Source organism: Eutrigla gurnardus, assembly GCF_963514095.1.
Source record: "Eutrigla gurnardus genome assembly, chromosome: 8".
Lineage (NCBI taxonomy): Eukaryota > Metazoa > Chordata > Actinopteri > Perciformes > Triglidae > Eutrigla > Eutrigla gurnardus.
The window spans coordinates 21,593,757-21,610,413 of record NC_139922.1 but is presented as its reverse complement, the minus strand read 5'-3'; the positions used below and the strand labels follow the sequence as shown (position 1 = coordinate 21,610,413).

Sequence of the window (16,657 nt, the reverse complement as noted above, 5' to 3'; positions counted from 1 at the left end):
GCATCAGTGAGCCTCATTTGCAGATATATATATATTTGCTATATTACTCTGTGTGTCTGCGGCAGCATTTATAGAAAAAAGGGCTCTATGCACACAATTATTAAAACCTGAAGCTCATATCGATAGAAATAATCCAGAATGTTTTACTCATTACCTTTTTCTCTTTCATGTATAAATTCCAAACTGCCCCGTTAAAGAACAGCTTACTGTTGGACACACTTAACAAGCATTAATGGACAGAGGTGCTGTTGGTGGCAGAGCAAACACAGCAGCGTTTTCTCCCCCTAGTTATACGAGCACTCAGTCAGGGTAGATTGAGGTCACCTGTGTTTACTTGACTCCAGCCTGCACAGGTGAGTTTGTGGCTCTTCCCAGAGTTCATCGGGGTCGTGCCAGGTGCTCCTGGTCATCAGGAGACGTATTCTCTTTTTAGCAATGATTACACAAATAGAGATTAGGCCTACTTTTACTTTTGATACTTGACAGATTAAGGAAACCCTAAAATCACCTTTTTCAGCTGAAAAATATGGATATTTCCTATAGTTGTTGATGGATTCAGGTCCGCATCTTGAATTCTGCATACTGTGTTATAAAGAGGCTATGCTCTGCTGGTTGAAACCCAAGTATTGCAAATTACTTTTGCTTTTGGCTGATCGTCAACGGTAATATAAAAACTGTAAAATCCGGCCAAGTGCTAATGTAACGTTAGACGCAGTTCATTGTGGTGCATTTGAAATATCCTGCAACAAATGTAGCATGGAAGCATGGTGGAATTAGCAAGCTAGCCAGCACATTGCTAGCGCCAGATAATCGGTCCTTTACACTGTTTCACCAGATTTTATAATGTGCTGAATGGTTAATTTCCAGTGTGCAGAAAAGAGAGAAAGGGCTTGTGCTGTTTTTGTAAATGCTACACTGGTTACAGAATGTGTGCGGAAGATAGAAAGGTCAGTACATTTGAAAAAATATATATATTTTTCTCCCCAATGTGGAAAAGTCAGTTGAATTCCCTACACTCGCTTGTTATTGCTTTCTCCACTGTGTCCCTGGGGACCTTGTTGACAACATCGTGCTTCCTCCATGGTAACGCCCTCAAAGGTCAATGATATCCTCCAGATGCGCTCAAAGCAGGCATGCCAACCAACCAATTGATTAGGACACTGTCCCTCTCTGGATTCCCAGCCCCCAATATAACCAATTGTGTTTGGAATGCATGACCAAGCTGGATCTGCGCCCGGGTCTCTGCAGCGGTAGTTGGGTGTTTTGTGCTGTACATGTTTCACACGTGAGTGACAGCAGCCTAAAACAGAACGGTATTTCACCTCCGACAGGCAACGGAGCATACTAAAGGATGCATAACCACTGAGTGTATATGGTATGACCAATGGATCTGAAAAAAATAGTAAATGAAAACAGATTTGGAGATGAAGAGTATAATATTTTTCAAAGAGGCGTTATCCAGACATAATCCACTATAAATGTTATTTAATTTGTGTAACAGCCTTATACAATTCATTTCTAATGGCACGGACCACAGAATGATTCATTTCAATACATTACAAAAGCCATTCTATACCTACATTTTAGCATCTGATAACATCCCCTTTTTTAACCTTGTGATCGGCTGCGGTTGTTATTTGAAAGCATGCTTCCCCGGTCTCTTAAATGTCATGCTTTATGGAGCCACACCGGAAACATACAGGATGTTTGTGAAGAGGACAGGGAAATGGCTATACATGCACGCTCCTGTCCTCCCTTCCACTCCCACCAGACAGGATGTTGGCGTTTGGTTACTTTGCTAGGTGTGGCAACAACTCTACACTGTTTCACAGGGTGACAGCAGCTACCTTGCTTGAATCACACAAGCTACAGGTCATGTGAATGTCCACATGAGACCCAATAGAAAAGCCCCTTAATAAGCATTCAAGTCATCACATAAATGTGGAAAAAATGAGACAGTTGTTCTTTAACTTTCGTGAATAATTGGGATTTTTCGTTGCATTTGCAGGCCGGAGGTGAGGGATTTCTCAGCGATAGCAGACCTCTGATATCTCCATGGCCAGCTCTATGAGTTCCCCTGCGTCCTGACAGGAGCCGCAGCAGTTACAGTCCAGCTCCAGCTTGTAATTGCAGCAGTCCATCCCCTGCTGGTCGCCCTCGCTGGACGGCGTCATGTATTTGTACGAGGGAACACAGCGACCCACGGCCCTCTCGCACGTATCCAGCAGGAGGACCCACGACTCGTGGAAACGACAATGCAGACAGGCGAGAAGGAGTGCAGCACAGTCATCTGATGGCAGTGACGAGGTAGAAGAGGAGATCAAGAAGAGGATAAGGGAGTATGAAATGAAAGCCTATTCAAGTGTCTGACCAAATAACCACTTTATACAACATTCATCATTTTGTTAATGACACTACACTTCCAGGGCTTCTCAAGCTCACCGACTGTTAGGGAGTGAAACAATACCTCCACTGCCACCCTGGTCTGAATCATCAGAGGAGAAGGAACTGCTGCTGTTCTTAAACTTGTCAGAAGACATGGAGGAGCTGGATGCACCCAGGGGATCGGGAGAACTGGGGTCGATGTCCAGCTTGCATGGTTCTCGCTCCGAGATGGTGCTCAGTCTGCATTCCCAAGTGACCGGCTTCCCTGCCGTCTCTCTAGGTGGACTCTCCATCACAGGCCTGGGGATGCTGCCTTTCGAAGAGTGATCATAAATCATGAACAAAATGCGGTGCAGTCTTAGATAAGTTCCTCAGATCCCATATGAGACGGCTTTAATAATTCAGAGCACCATTAACATGCAGTTTGTCGGCGAGGTGAGACTAGAAGTGTATAATGGAGGAGGCTTGCTCAACAGGAGAGATTATTGATTGGCAAGCTTTTATTTGGATCTGGTTTCCTGGATTGAATTGGGAAGGAGGCAAATACAGGACCGTGTGGAATTACACACCTCCACCAACATTAAGCATGCAACATCAATCAGACTTTATTCTAACGGCGACGGAACAACTTCATCCAAGCAGCATTCTGCCTGAACAAACCAACTACATACCTTCAGACACACGGCCCTCTATTTTCCCAAGCTCGATACCGCCCACATCATTCCCAGGAAGCTTGAAATGAGCCGTCATCTGAAGTGAAGAGAACACAGACACACATGCAAAGCACTGCCTGAATAATATAATTAAAAAAAAACTTGCCTAAAGACACAGCAAATACATCATTATTGCAACAACTGGTTTTCAGTTTAATTTAGAGAATCATGCAAGAAATGTGCCTGTATGCTAAGGCACAGTTATTCATTTATTCTGCAAATGATGTTACTTTTTTTTTTTACTTACCTGTGTTTACGGGATAATCATCCAACAGTGTGGTCGGCAGCATCTGCATCTGTGAACCTACTTGTGAGCTCGAGCGCCTCCCATCATCATGCGCACACACACACACACACACACCCACATTGTGAGAATAGTGCACATCAATCAATACTCGCCCATCAGGAAGCACATCTGCAAATCGCCGATACATAATTCATAAGAGATCCATTTAATTATGGCCATGTGTGAATGGAGAGTCAGGATGAGCCACTAATCAAACACATTAATGACAGATAATAACAATACAAGGACATCAACTTAACAATGAAATTAACACAATTCAGTGCATCCAACACCAGTGGTTTGATGACCACATCTGCTGATACTACACGTGTATATATACCACAATACCACAGTGCAAAGTTTGCCTTCATTCCTTTCCTTCCATTAAGAAGTCATCACCGTTGACTGAGAGAAGTGGCGCCGTCATCAGGTCTAAAGTGCAGCCGTCCATAATGTCATTATATGAAACGATGCTCACCACCGAGGCAATCATAAAACTACATCAAAAACACACACACACACACGGTGTAAACATTTTTCATGAGAGATTTTTTTATTCATAGAGATGCATTGGTTTACAATAAGGGTAAATCTATATTATCTACGCTTACAAGCTCAATTAGAGCACATTCGGCAATGTTCTTGGAGGGGGTGAAAAAGACCAACAAGTATAAAGAAGCTAAGTCATTCTTTTGATCGGTTGATTATACCTTAAATACAAATATATCAGATCATGTTGGCAGTGAACATTTTCATTTCATAAAGCAAGATTGGTTTTACTTCTACAAATCTTTTAATATATTATGACTACTAAAATAAAATCAGGTAGTGAGGTCCCGACATTAGCCTAAGTAGCTATACAGAGGGGGGGGGGAACCGATTCTTAGTGAAGTGCTATTAATTAGTATTAATGTTCCCTTTCCTTTGGCTTCTCTGCTCACCATGGTCCTCTTGTGTACACATACATGAAATAAGAAAAATTATGAACAGATGTTATTTTTGTGATCTCACTTGACTGTACAGAAAGAATTGAGAGCTAGATTAAGAACAGAAATGCTGATAAAAACGTCCCCATGAAGAGGGTGTTTGGTTACGTAGATGAAGGTTTTTTTGGGGGGAAAATTTTTGGAATACAAAGTCACACAGGCTGTGAGTGAAGCCGCCTTGCGGTGGAGAATTTTGGACCTCACAGTCAGAGAGAAGGCACGCGGTCGATGTCGAGACTCGACCTCTCTGGGCTGCCGTTGTTTTCACCGTGGTTCATCTCTGGGCTGTGGCCGTGATCGTATGTGCTCTCCGGAGACTCGTAGGGATAGCCTTCGCATATCTCCTCATCCTCCTGTTCCTCTTTAATGCTGGTTTGATAAACAGGCAGAAGCAAACATGCAATCAGGACTTTGTGATCACGGCATTACAATTCATATCGCAGCTCTCGACTAAAAGAGGTCGGGAGAGGTAGCTCTGGAGCTGACACTCACAACGCTTGTGGGGGCGACTGTGTTGCACTGCTGTCACTTTGGTATCCATATCCGTTAGCAAGGGCTCCGTTCATCTGCTCTTGGAGAAGATGAGGCAGGGAGTGAAATGGGATGCTGCCCATCGAGGCCGGGTTGTAGAGAGAGTTGTTGCCGTCTAGAACACTCTGAAAAGGTAAAATTCTCATTATAAAACACGGCATCAACACGTACAACATACAGCTGTGACCTCAGCGTACTGGGGATCTAGCACGTGGGAATAGTGCAGCGTGACACTCTGCCACCTCTGAGGCTTGTATGTACACTGCAACTGCAATGTATTAAACTTGCCTGAGGAGCAGAACAGGCTAAGCTCTGGAGGTTCTGCGAGTTCTTCAGCAGAGATCTGTTAGTACAGAGAAGAAAACAAAATGTTAGATTTCATTTAACCTTTTTTTTTCTTTATCGGCTATTCCCCATTAGGCAATTATAAGTCTCTCCAAAAACAAGAGATAAAATGTAAGAAATGTATTTCAGTGTGTTTAGCTTCTCTACCGAGACACTGGTGCAACCGACTGACTGCCTTTTCTCTTGTAACCTCAAACATGAAACTGAAAATACAGACATAAATCTGCATCATCTAACTACCGTCTGGCTCTTCTATACATGTCAGTTAAGCAGCCAAAACATCAGTCTGGTCTTACATATTTCCTGATTATACTAATAATACAACTAACTTTCATTTCCATGTCTTCTACACAGTTCATCTAGTGGTGATGAGGACTTTAACCTTTTAACACAATATAATGCATTAAATACATATTTTAAAATCCTTATCTGGATTTTTTATCTTAAAAAAGGTCATTTACAAACATTAAAACGTCTGCCAGATGAATTTTAACCAGCTCATGGAGCTTTATCTGAAATCAGACACCTGTGTTATTTCGTTCCAAGAATTTCAAGAGGTAAATCTGCCCCCATTATAATTGTGAATGTGCCGTGCTAGAATGGGAAACTGGACTGGCGTAGCAACAATAACTAAGGGGATCGAGGCTTAGTCGGATATCCTCAAACTACCGGCACTAAGAGCAACTGCCAACATACACACTGCACTTCCAGGTCTGTTTGTTTAAGAAAATCCAGTTTAGAGTTCTAGTCACCATGACAAGAAAGGGACGAGCCACATAAAACAATCACATGCCATTTACCATCGCTGGTCCCATAAACCTGCTGATAGCAGCCTAATGTTTCAGAGTGTCTGAGGTTATGTGAAACGTGGCTTTTGTTTGGCGTCTATGCGCTTGAGTGAACACGCTCAATATAATTTTGTTTATAGCACACCTCCATTTAGCCCATGAAACTTGCTTACAGTAAATATTGTGGGTTCTTATTTTGAAGGTTATCTGACTTTGAGTTATATCTGAAAACACACTGGACCCTGGATTAATATTCAACACCTACCCGTTACCAGCAGTCTTCTGGGGCCGTCGCCTGTGGAACTCAATCTCATCCACTGTCCACACAGCTCCCTTCACATTTTCCAAACGCACGAAGCATTTGTGGAGGCTGAGATTATGTCTGACGGCGTTCTGAGAAGATTAAAGGAAAGAATACAATTAGGACTTCCACATGCATTAAGCACTGAATTTGCACATGGATTTTTTTTTTTTTTTACATCCAAAGAAGGACAAAATGTTATATGCAGTACAGTTCATACCTTCCAGGTAGCTGCATTGCGCCTGAAATATGCAAAGTTTCTTGTGAACCAGTTGTAGATTTCATTTAATGTCAGCTGATTGCGAGGTGATTCAAATATCGCCTGAAGGAGAGAGAAAGAGGGTGTAAGAGAAAAATGTGCATCTGTTTCATTTCAGTTTTTTCAGTATAAAACATTTTATTTGTATTTTTTTTGCAGCCCTGTAAAGTGAGTCCACGTTACCTGTCGTATGAGAGACGCGTATGTAAATGGAGGTCGAACTTCTGTGCTCAAGTAGAACTCCTTATTATCGACTATATCTGTGGAAAGATATTAACAAGCATTAGTCGGACATAAACATACACAAAATGAAAATAAGACATTTCAGAAAATGAACAAAAACATGTGAATGAAGCTCTTGATCATACCTTGGCTCACAGAGCGACTATATCGCCTCCGTACGGGGGTTCCAGTGAACAGGCTATTGGGAGTGAGGACTGAAGGGGATTCAGAGAGTGGCGTCAGGGGTGTGGATGGTGCCGTGGCGCTCTGAGACAAACTCATAGGAGGAGGGCCTTTGGGCAATGTTGCCTGGCAGAAGGACACATTAGGCACCAGGTTCACCTGAAAAAAGAAAGCAGTTAAGACGGAAAAAAACACCAGTGCAACTACAAGCAAAACAATATTTACTTTAATTGAAGGAAACAGTCACAGCAGGTACTCACGGGCTGTGCTGCGGCTTTGGGTTCAGAAGACTTCAGATGAGCCATCATCGCTTGCAGTCGCTCTTTGTCCTTTCTCAACTGTGTTCCAGCAGAAGACAGGAATAGAAGTTGAGACTTGGTGAATTTGCGGCGCGTGTTAAATCACAAAAATACATGCGGCGTCAGTTCCTGGCATCCTGGAAAGTGCAATTATCTGAAGACATCACTTCAGTTTCGAGCCGTGGTGTGAAAACACAACACCGCAGCTCACACTTGTCATGTGACCACCACTGTCAAGTGTTTTTAGAAAACTCTTCCTTTAGTTTTTCCAGTTGTTTAAAAAAGTTGGATTGGAGACACTCTACAAAGCAATGGTTAAATCCACTGTTAATAAACCAAAGTGGTCTCTTTTGTGCTATGATTTTTAAAAAGAAATAGAAAATAAATCAAACGCGTACCTGCAGTTCCAACTGCTGAACCACCTGCATCTGCACACGACACTGTGCTGTGCTCTTGTCATCCAGTATATGTTCACTGTTCAAATGCCTGCAGACAAGCAAAGCCATAATCATGATATGCTTCAGGGGAAACCATGCGCTGTCAAAGCTGAGAGCAAAACATGATAAAATAATTACGCCTCATTTCAACATGAAAGACAAGATTAAACCTCGGAGCCACAAAAAAAACAGGAAATGCAGGAAATGAGATGAATGCTGACAGCAAACTCCTGTGTATACATATAAATGATAGAACACACACTTTTATTTTCTATATCTGATATATACATCATGATAGGTGTGGATAAATAGCACGCCAGCTTTAGAGGTATTCTCCACTCACTTGAGAAATGCCTGAAAGTCTCCAAAGACCGTTTCACAGCCAGGCCATTTACACATGCCATTTCCATACAGCGCGTGGCTATTCTGCGTGTTTTCATCCAGTGACCCACTGAAACAAGTGCAAATCGACAATTAATGATACATCTCAGAATCAACACGCTGGTACTGCTCCGACAGGACGGTATATATTTCTGACGCACCTTTCTTTCCTCTTCAGGAGAGTGTGATGACCGTTGGTGGTGGTCGATTGTTGACTGGAAGGCTCTCCGGTGTCTCCAGCAGCGGACAGAACGCTACCGTTCTCACAGCCTGAAATCACATAAACCGCTGGGTTATAATACAAGGCGGTGCCAATACATTTGCATGTGTCACTTTGAGATGTCAACCAAATTAGGTTGAATTTGAAGTTGAATTGCCTTTTAGAGAGGCAATTCAACTTCATGATATTTATCAGTTAGTGTTGCTTTTGAACGGAGTGGTGTTTCTCTTGTGTAAGGCCACCACCATTGACATTCATTGGAGAGTATAATGCATACAAGACTAGATGGACCTCATGCAAAAACATTTTCGTAGTCATAGCTAAGCTTTCTCTTTGTTTTTTTCCGTACGGTGGTCTTGTACGAGTGCGCCGCGTCAGATTCAGCACGAGTTCCAAACTTCTTGCAAGTGCCGTAACGCCGCCTACCTGCGAGTCCAATGGGGCTGCTGGGAAGGACAGACAGCAGGCCATGTCTCTGCAGGTTGAGCAGATGCTGCTGCTGCACCTGAAGGAGCTGCTGCTGGATGGCAATCTGCTGGGCCGTCAGCTGTGACGGACGGAGAACACAACATCTGTAAACGCTTTCTCTCTACAGTTTGAATCAGGACAGAAATCTTTATCTCAGAGATATTAATATGAAGAGGATATCATAGAGGACCATTAGACGTCGCACTGGACATACTTTGGAGGGTTTATAATGTGGCACGCACAAAGCGCCGTCTCATGAACCATAAAGTCAGGTGCTGTCGATCACTTAGCTCCCAAAGGTAATTAAATCAGCTAATTAGATTAACTAATTAAAGAAGAAACAAAAAGCTACTTGAGCCGTGATCAAGTCTGATGTTGCTTATTTTCTTATCATAAGATTCTCTGTTTGCCAAACTTTACGAGCATAAACCAATGCTTTTTGCTCTGCTTCGGTCGTCCCCAACAACACTAATGGTTGGAATGTCCACTTTAGTTGCAATCTAATCGCATACAAATGTAGAGTGTTTCTACTCGGAGCACATCAAATTATTTCCCAGCTCTCCAACACCTGCTGCCTTGTGCACACAGCCAAGTGCCTACAAGGTGTTATGAATTTGATGTCATGCAAATACATGCACACAAGCTGATGGTTTAGTAAACAACAACTCAAGCGCACACACACACGCACACACACTCACCCTCGCTGGCACTTAAATGTGTACTCATGTCCACGAGACCTGGACACCCTGACAGAGCAACGTGTCGTTTCTGAGCATGTGATGCACCTTGAAATGAATAAACTCGAAGCACTCCAAGTGGATACACTGTACGCAACTTACGCCTTTAAACTAATTGGAAGTCATTACAAACAGGTGCCTTCCACAGCTAACACCTATGTAATCAAGGCTGATTACTGTCATAGCGTCACCCTTTAGTGCGATTATAAGTATAACTAACCCACTAGAGCCATGAACTTTAGAAAAGTGATATTTCAGGCTGTGCTGTGAGTAACTGGTCATAATAATCACTATAATTTTAGTATTAAGTATTTAACCTTCAGCCCTACTGAATTAAATCAGACCTGCCCATAATTCAGGAATGAATTATCCTCGTTGCAAACTGAATATTGCTACAATGCTCAAATATTCACAAACTGATGATGATAACGAATAAATATTCTTAATAAATACCTCTTGACTGACAATCCCAGCATTCTTCTGTTGCAGCAGCTGGATATTTAGCTGCTCTTGCTGATTCTTGAAGACCTCTTGAATTTGTTGCTGCAGAAATGTTGATGACATTTGAGTGAAGAGAAATAACAAATAAAAACATTGTAGTTGGACGTGGGCTGTGACAAGCGCGTGACTAAAACATACATTACCTGGTGTAACATGAGTGCTTTCTGCTGCTGGAGCAGCGCTTGGAGCTGCTGAGGGGTGAGGACCTGCTGCTGTGGTATCTGTTGTAATTGCTGTGGGGCCTCTGCTGGTGGGGTCATCATGGATAGTGACACTGGAACCTGCAACATGGAGAACGAAAACATAACAGAATGGTGAGTTCAAATCCATACCACAAAGAGTGGAAATGTAATAGACGTATACAACATAGGTAGGCTGTTCTGGGTGTGGGTGTGTGTGTGTGTGTGTATGTATGCGTGCAAGCCAACTTCATTTGACCTATTTGGGCTGCATTCTAGTGCAGACAATTAATGCGTTTACATATAAACAAGAAACCTTGTCTCTTTAATCAGGGTAAAGGATTACGAGACGCGGCTACATTTCTGCTGGAATAACCTGATTTCCGGGTCATGTATGCTGACGGTGTTTCAAACAGAGATTTTAACAAGAGCACAACGAGGAAAATGAAGACCTCCGAGAGGAAAACTTTTAATCTGACCGCTGTGTCATAATAAAAAGGAAAACTTGTATCCACCATAATTTAATCAACTCGAACTGAAACAAACGGGTCTAAATACGTTTCCACAGCTGGACAGTAGGTCATTTGTGAAATGTAAACACAGACGCACACCCACACAAATAAATCATGTGCTCTCTCACTGCAGTTTGTTCTCTCAGTCAGTTCAAGTTTTAGTGAAAAACAATCAATTAAAATGAAATAAAATTATTCTTTTCCCTATTTTTTTTCTTCAAACTCTTGTCTAGAGTGATAGCCACGATACTTATGATTATTCCCATAATGGAAATTCACCACGGTCAACTTATTGAGAGTGTTTTTATCGCAATCCGGGATGAAATCCTATGTCTTCCCATCCTTAATGTCAAACTGATTGACTAAATGTTGCAAATCTACTCCTATTCCTCTTTTTCAAATATAAATATAGTTTAGCTCCAATTCAGGGTTGACCGATTATCGGCGCTGATGTTGAGCATTTTTATGGTTATCAGTTATTTTTTTATGCCGATAAAGTAATTTAATTTTAAAATGTGCTACTTTGGCTCTGATGCAGCCGCAGTCACTCCTCTCTGGACTTTAGCAATATCCCCCCCCCAGCAGCACTCCCTGATGTGTTACATAGTTCAGCCCTTCAAAGGCTACGGTCCCACAGACTGGCAGACGATGGAATTTGCAGACTGGAGCTGTGTCTGCCAACTCCAGGGAACTAGGTTATTAATTGGTTTGTCTGTTTATTAATGTGTTCATCTTCATAATAATGCTGCTGCTCATAGCTGCCTGCACCTTTTGTGTTACGGTCGTGTGAATTAAGCATATGTTTTCAGGAATTTCAACAAAGTTTTGTGTTCATTTGGACACCTTTTGACTCTAATTATTAATAATCTGTATCTGCCCTGAAAAAGCCATACCAGTCGACCCATCGTCCTAATTTATTTTTCTCAGTTCACAGGTCAATCTAGCAATCTGAATTTGGCTCTACTGCCATTACTGCTGAAAATGAACCAAACAACAACAACAACAACAACAACAACCCTGAATGTCTGAGGGGAATTGGAATTCCATCAAAACAACAACAAGCGGTACCACATCAACAACAACAACATCCTCTGCGAGGCACGCAGCAATTACCACACCATCCCCCTCACTGTCAAGCCTCACAGCTCAGGGGATGTTTACAGTAAACATAAACAGAGTAATCAAAAATTGCACAGACATATAAATAATGAATTTTAAAAAAAGCACACAGAGCCTGTTTATGAAAACAGAACTTGAGATTCGTATTTTAATTAAGGTCTGAACCACAAACAAACATTTCTCTCCGAGGCAGAGTCTGTTTTGAATCGGGTAAACAAACTGACAGTGAATTTCACACAGGCTTTGGGCTAACAATCACAGATGACTGCTTCCTACTTTGTCCTTTCTTATGAAATCCAATGCTCCAGAGGTGGCCACCAAAGCAATGAAAACAGGTCTATCCCACAAACAGAGCCAGTTGGCCCCTCTATTTTTCTGTGGACACCATCAACACAACAACAGCCTTTGCCTAATCCCCGTTGCCATGGCAGCCAGCAAGTCCAAACATCTTCTGTTGTTGTTATTGTTGAAAGTCATACCAGTGAGCAACTCAGTGTAAACACGGATCTGTTCCCGCAAGACTGGTCTTGTGAACTGTGAGATGACTGACGGCAAATAGCAACGTTGAAAACTTGCTGCAAAACAAACACAATCTGCTCTCCCTTATGAGATTTAATATTCTCTAATAAGCCCAAATGGGTGTGGCCCGAGAAAGGAGTTGTCATTTGCAAAAAACGTCCACGTTGGTAATAAACTCAACAGAAGATTGAATAAGAGGAGATCTAAAAAATATGACCTCACACAATAGAAAAAACAGAAATCATTGACAGACACATTTTGAACTTGCAAAACCTTCATACTTGATTAAAAATAGCTTTTATATAAACAAACACACAATGAGTTGGACAAACCTGATAGTCTCCGCTGAGAAGCCTGTCTTGCAACTAAAAAAACGAATGCTGCTCAGCAATAACATTCTGCCCCGACAATCTAACAGAGCTCCGCTTGCCTGCATGATGTGAGCATGAACAAAACTAACAATATAACACTGATCCCTCCACCCAGCAGGCGCCCATTCTCCCTCCCCTTCTCAACCTCAGTACAACCTCCCCCATCCCTGTGCTCCCCCTCAGCATAAATATAAAACACTGCAGTTTGGAGAAACGGAGACAATCGGACAAACGGAGATAATGTTACACGCATCCTCATATGACAGTACGCTGTATGACCTATGTGCATGAATACTGAAGAGAAAGGATATGTTTGGATACAAGACCAGCTGTACAGAAATACAAATGTTGTATAAACTAATTATGACAAATAAAAGAAGCTGCATCAGTATTTTTAGGTTACACGTTCCCCTATGTAGCGATGTAATTTGCTTCAACTGGCTACAACTAACTACTCATTATGTATGAATCGGCCAATCGTTTTTTTATGCAGTTCGTTTGATGAAAAGTGCACCACACTTTCCATCAGCCCAAAGTGACGTCCTAAAAATTGCTTGATTTGTCCAAAACCCAGAGATAATCAGTTTGCTCGCACACGAAGCAAAGAAAAGCAGCCGAATCCTCACAACCGAGAACATGGTTGTCTCGATTCACTCATTTGTGTCTGCATTTTAAAAACCCAACATAGTCGGAAATTAAAACTTGGCTGTCCAAGATCCTGACTACATAAAACTGTTTTTCAATGTCACCACACATTGGAGTCTTGAATGCTCCAGTAACATAATAGCGCCGACTACATAGTGAGCAGTGAAGCTCCCAAAACAAATTTGTTTAGATATGGATGCAACTAAAGTTTATTTTAATTATTGATTAAGCTGTTGGTTGTTTTCTTAATCTATCATCAAGCATCTTGTCAATAAAATACAAATGAATATTTAAAAAAAAAATGTGGGTGGCATGAGGTGACATCCTCAAATTACTTGTTTTGTCTCCAACGGTCCAAAGTGCAAAGAATTCCTGTTTACTAGCAGGTGAGACATAAAAAGAAAGAAATCTTTGCGATTGTAAAGAAGCAAGGTGTTGTTTGGCGTTGTCTCTTAAAAGAGGAGATTAATTAATCGACAAACCATTTCTAGCTCAAATATATGTCCAGTATTCTACCATGTTTTAGTGGAATATGCAAAGATATATATGCACACTTTAAAAAAATGAATGCTGATGTGTTGAACAGATGCAGCTGGGAAGAACTGACCCTTGGTGCCTCTGGAGGAGGAGACTGGCTGCTCCTCACTCGACTCTCATTCTCACTATTATTCCCGTTCTCTGTCTGACTGGCTGGAATGATGTGGCTTGTTGGTTCTGACCCAGACTCATGCATCTGGACTTCACTGACCTGAGAAAGAAAAATACACATCAATGAAAAAACAACCGGATAAAACAGTGCAATGTAATAACAGCAGACAAAACAGTACCGCTTTCTGCATGAGTTTGACAAGCCTTTACGTCGCTAAGTGAGATGGTTCCACGACGAACGTAACAATTTATGACGGACAGTGAAATAAAACCGATCATATATCATGTCAAAGAAATCGAGCAAATGCAAAAAGCACTAAAAGTAAAGAACCACACTGTTATAGCTCTACCCACCAAGACAAACATTTGCTTCTACAAGTGAGAGAGGAACATGCTCAGCCTATTTGTTGAATAACCGAGTGCTGCCATGACTACTGTAAACACAGGGGCCCTGGGTCCGTGTTTATGTGCAAACATATCTTCCTTCTGGAACAATTTACCATTAACCAGGTGGTGCGATAAACGGCCGTGGCAGGTAGTACAATGCACAAGTAGGCTTTTATGTATACAGCCCGGGCGTGTTTGAGTCAAAAGCTAAGCAGCATAAACAAAGGTAAATAAAGTAGGCAAACAAATAATGTGGGCAGATGGAAGGTTACGAGGGGAAAAAGCCTCAAATGAAACAGACCATGAGGCCTCAAGGATATTGTCATTATTTTAAGCGTGACCCAACTATTAAATTCACATCCTGAAAATCTGTTAATTAATCAATCAGTCACGCATCACTGGGAGCCAACATCAACATTAAGGAAACCTCTGATTAGACCCCCACTCGTGACCAAAAACTGCACCAACAGTTAGCTGCAAACGAATTTCGGAAGAAAGAGAGCATACAATGTTTCCTGCATTTCAGAACGACCTAAAAACCTATCTAATCAAAACGTGCAGTTGTCGGTGAGCCTTCCACTCTGTTTACTTTTGCTTTCAGGATCAGGATTAGTTCTGGAGACAAAGGGCAGTGTTTCCTGTAGACATTTCTGAAGATGTCAGGGGAGTTTTCGGCTGAAAGAACTGCTGGGTCCATTCCACATTAGTTCCATTACGCATTATTATAAAAAAAAAACAGATATTATCTGGATACTGCAGGATTATGATCATTAAACAGTCATGCTGCAGTGCGACTGTTGTTAGGACGGACTGTGTAATAAGCCCATGATGAATTTTTACTGTATTTTTCACTCGCCACAGGGGCAACTCTCCAGCAGCGAGGGGCACCACTCTTCAAAAGAACGTAGGAGAAACACTGCAAAGGGGCTGAGAAAGAGCCAAAAAGTAAATAACATACAGCTTCTCCCTTAATAATAGAGTTTTTTGACAGCGGATTTCACACAAGCTATTCGTCTATATCATCAAAATGCCTACATATATGAAAAAAGATGCTTATCATGGAGTACTCTTTAAAGAAGCTAAAAAATATATACTTTTAAATCACCTTAAAAGGTACAGATCAAATCACAAGAGTCTAAGAATCAGAATACACTTTTCTATAATCTTCTGACACTGCAGACTACCTGCTTTTAGATCAGCAACAAAATCAAATTGTCTGTGATCATCAATTGCATATATTATCATGTTTTGCTGCAGTGCATTATGACATTCATATTTTATAAAGGCACCACTGTTACAATCCTGTTATCGGGCCACGGTAATAAAGTTACGTGTATTACCAACGACTTGTAGCGATGGGATCTCTTTCATAGCTTGTGATCCGTTCAACCAACTATTTGATCAAGCGTTTTCCCTTTCTGACCACCTTTGATCACCGTCGCGACGATCGATCACAATCGAGGGCTGACTCGGTCCGTGTAAGTAAGATTTATTCCCGTAGAAAGTTATAATCTGTGTTAAATTCTGTCTCTGTGATGTTCTCACGTTTAGAAAACGCTGTGTTTGTTGCCACCTCATGAACAATCACCACCTAAAAAAAAAACGTCGTGTTTGCATTTCTGAACGAACGTTATCTGGTCCAACCGCAGCTTTGCTCGGCGATAGCAATGCGGTTCACCGCCGGGTTAGCTTAATATGAATGGGATCGATATCCGTTAACGAGGACCATTGCAATCTGAGGTGGAGAACTTGCCTTTAACTGACAATTCACACGGAGAAAACGTGAGGTTTAAAGTTATTGAGCTAGCGAATATGAGTAACTTAGTGTTTGTTTGTTGTTTTAATAACCGCTATCTTTAATAACGCACGTTAGCTTGCGTGGAAAACAGTTTTCGAGCGACCGTGCTCGGAGGCGTTTACGTTAACGGCACAACAAAAGCTAGCAGCCTTACCTAACGCTAGCTTGTAAACGAACGGTCCTCTCTTCTCTTCCGTTTTGCCACCCGATATCACAATTAATCCAACGTGACGTTCAACAATCATTCCGTGAGTGTCGGAGCGCTGTGGAGTCGATGTTTACTCACCGAAGTGTGTACGGGCGGACAGTCTTCTGACTCGGGGTGGTGTCTCAGGAACAGGTCTCGGGGCACTGCCTTCCGTGGTAGCGAGCTAGCCACAAGTTGCTAGCGGAGGGCGTGGCTTAGGTAAAAGTAAACATTGGTGACGTCACGCGTC

General features: G+C 41.9%; 2 protein-coding genes across 5 annotated transcripts; both read right to left on the bottom strand.

Annotated features, from left to right (window-relative positions):
• Positions 1–1,506: 1,506 nt before the first annotated feature.
• LOC311017787 (uncharacterized protein) lies at positions 1,507–3,394 on the bottom strand (the record flags this gene model as incomplete). The annotated part of the gene is made up of 4 exons (XM_084016366.1): positions 1,507–2,290; positions 2,468–2,698; positions 3,057–3,135; positions 3,356–3,394. The coding sequence occupies 4 exons, from the start codon at positions 3,392–3,394 to the stop codon at positions 2,028–2,030; spliced, it is 612 nt and encodes a 203-aa protein (XP_083872492.1). The 3' UTR covers positions 1,507–2,027.
• Positions 3,395–4,175: 781 nt separating this feature from the next.
• On the bottom strand, positions 4,176–16,600 carry LOC311017367 (forkhead box protein P1-B-like). 4 transcript variants are annotated; one of them, XM_084015644.1, is made up of 16 exons: positions 16,507–16,600; positions 13,995–14,135; positions 10,186–10,323; positions 9,995–10,084; positions 8,763–8,883; positions 8,278–8,386; positions 8,079–8,186; positions 7,697–7,784; positions 7,260–7,337; positions 6,963–7,158; positions 6,778–6,854; positions 6,556–6,657; positions 6,300–6,427; positions 5,186–5,244; positions 4,863–5,016; positions 4,176–4,739 (listed from the first exon to the last, which is right to left on the bottom strand). In XM_084015644.1, exons 2-16 carry the CDS (start codon positions 14,118–14,120, stop codon positions 4,577–4,579), a joined length of 1,737 nt encoding a protein of 578 aa, XP_083871770.1. In that variant the 5' UTR covers positions 14,121–14,135; positions 16,507–16,600; the 3' UTR covers positions 4,176–4,576. The 4 variants fall into 4 exon arrangements, with proteins under 4 accessions (XP_083871770.1, XP_083871768.1, XP_083871769.1 ...); XM_084015642.1 differs by having other exon boundaries at positions 4,863–5,026; positions 5,190–5,244; XM_084015643.1 differs by having other exon boundaries at positions 4,863–5,026; positions 5,190–5,244; positions 9,995–10,081.
• Positions 16,601–16,657: the final 57 nt, after the last annotated feature.

Bases quoted from the DNA above. Each gene is read 5' to 3' on its own strand.
- LOC311017367 (XM_084015642.1), bottom strand. From the start codon at position 14,120: ATGCATGAGTCTGGGTCAGAACCAACAAGCCACATCATTCCAGCCAGT. The intron at 7,785-8,078 runs GTGAGTGGAGAA...GCTTGTCTGCAG, and splicing joins GACTTTCAGGCATTTCTCAA to GCATTTGAACAGTGAACATA. The intron at 7,338-7,696 runs GTACGCGTTTGA...GCTGGAACACAG, and splicing joins TTCAGCAGTTGGAACTGCAG to TTGAGAAAGGACAAAGAGCG.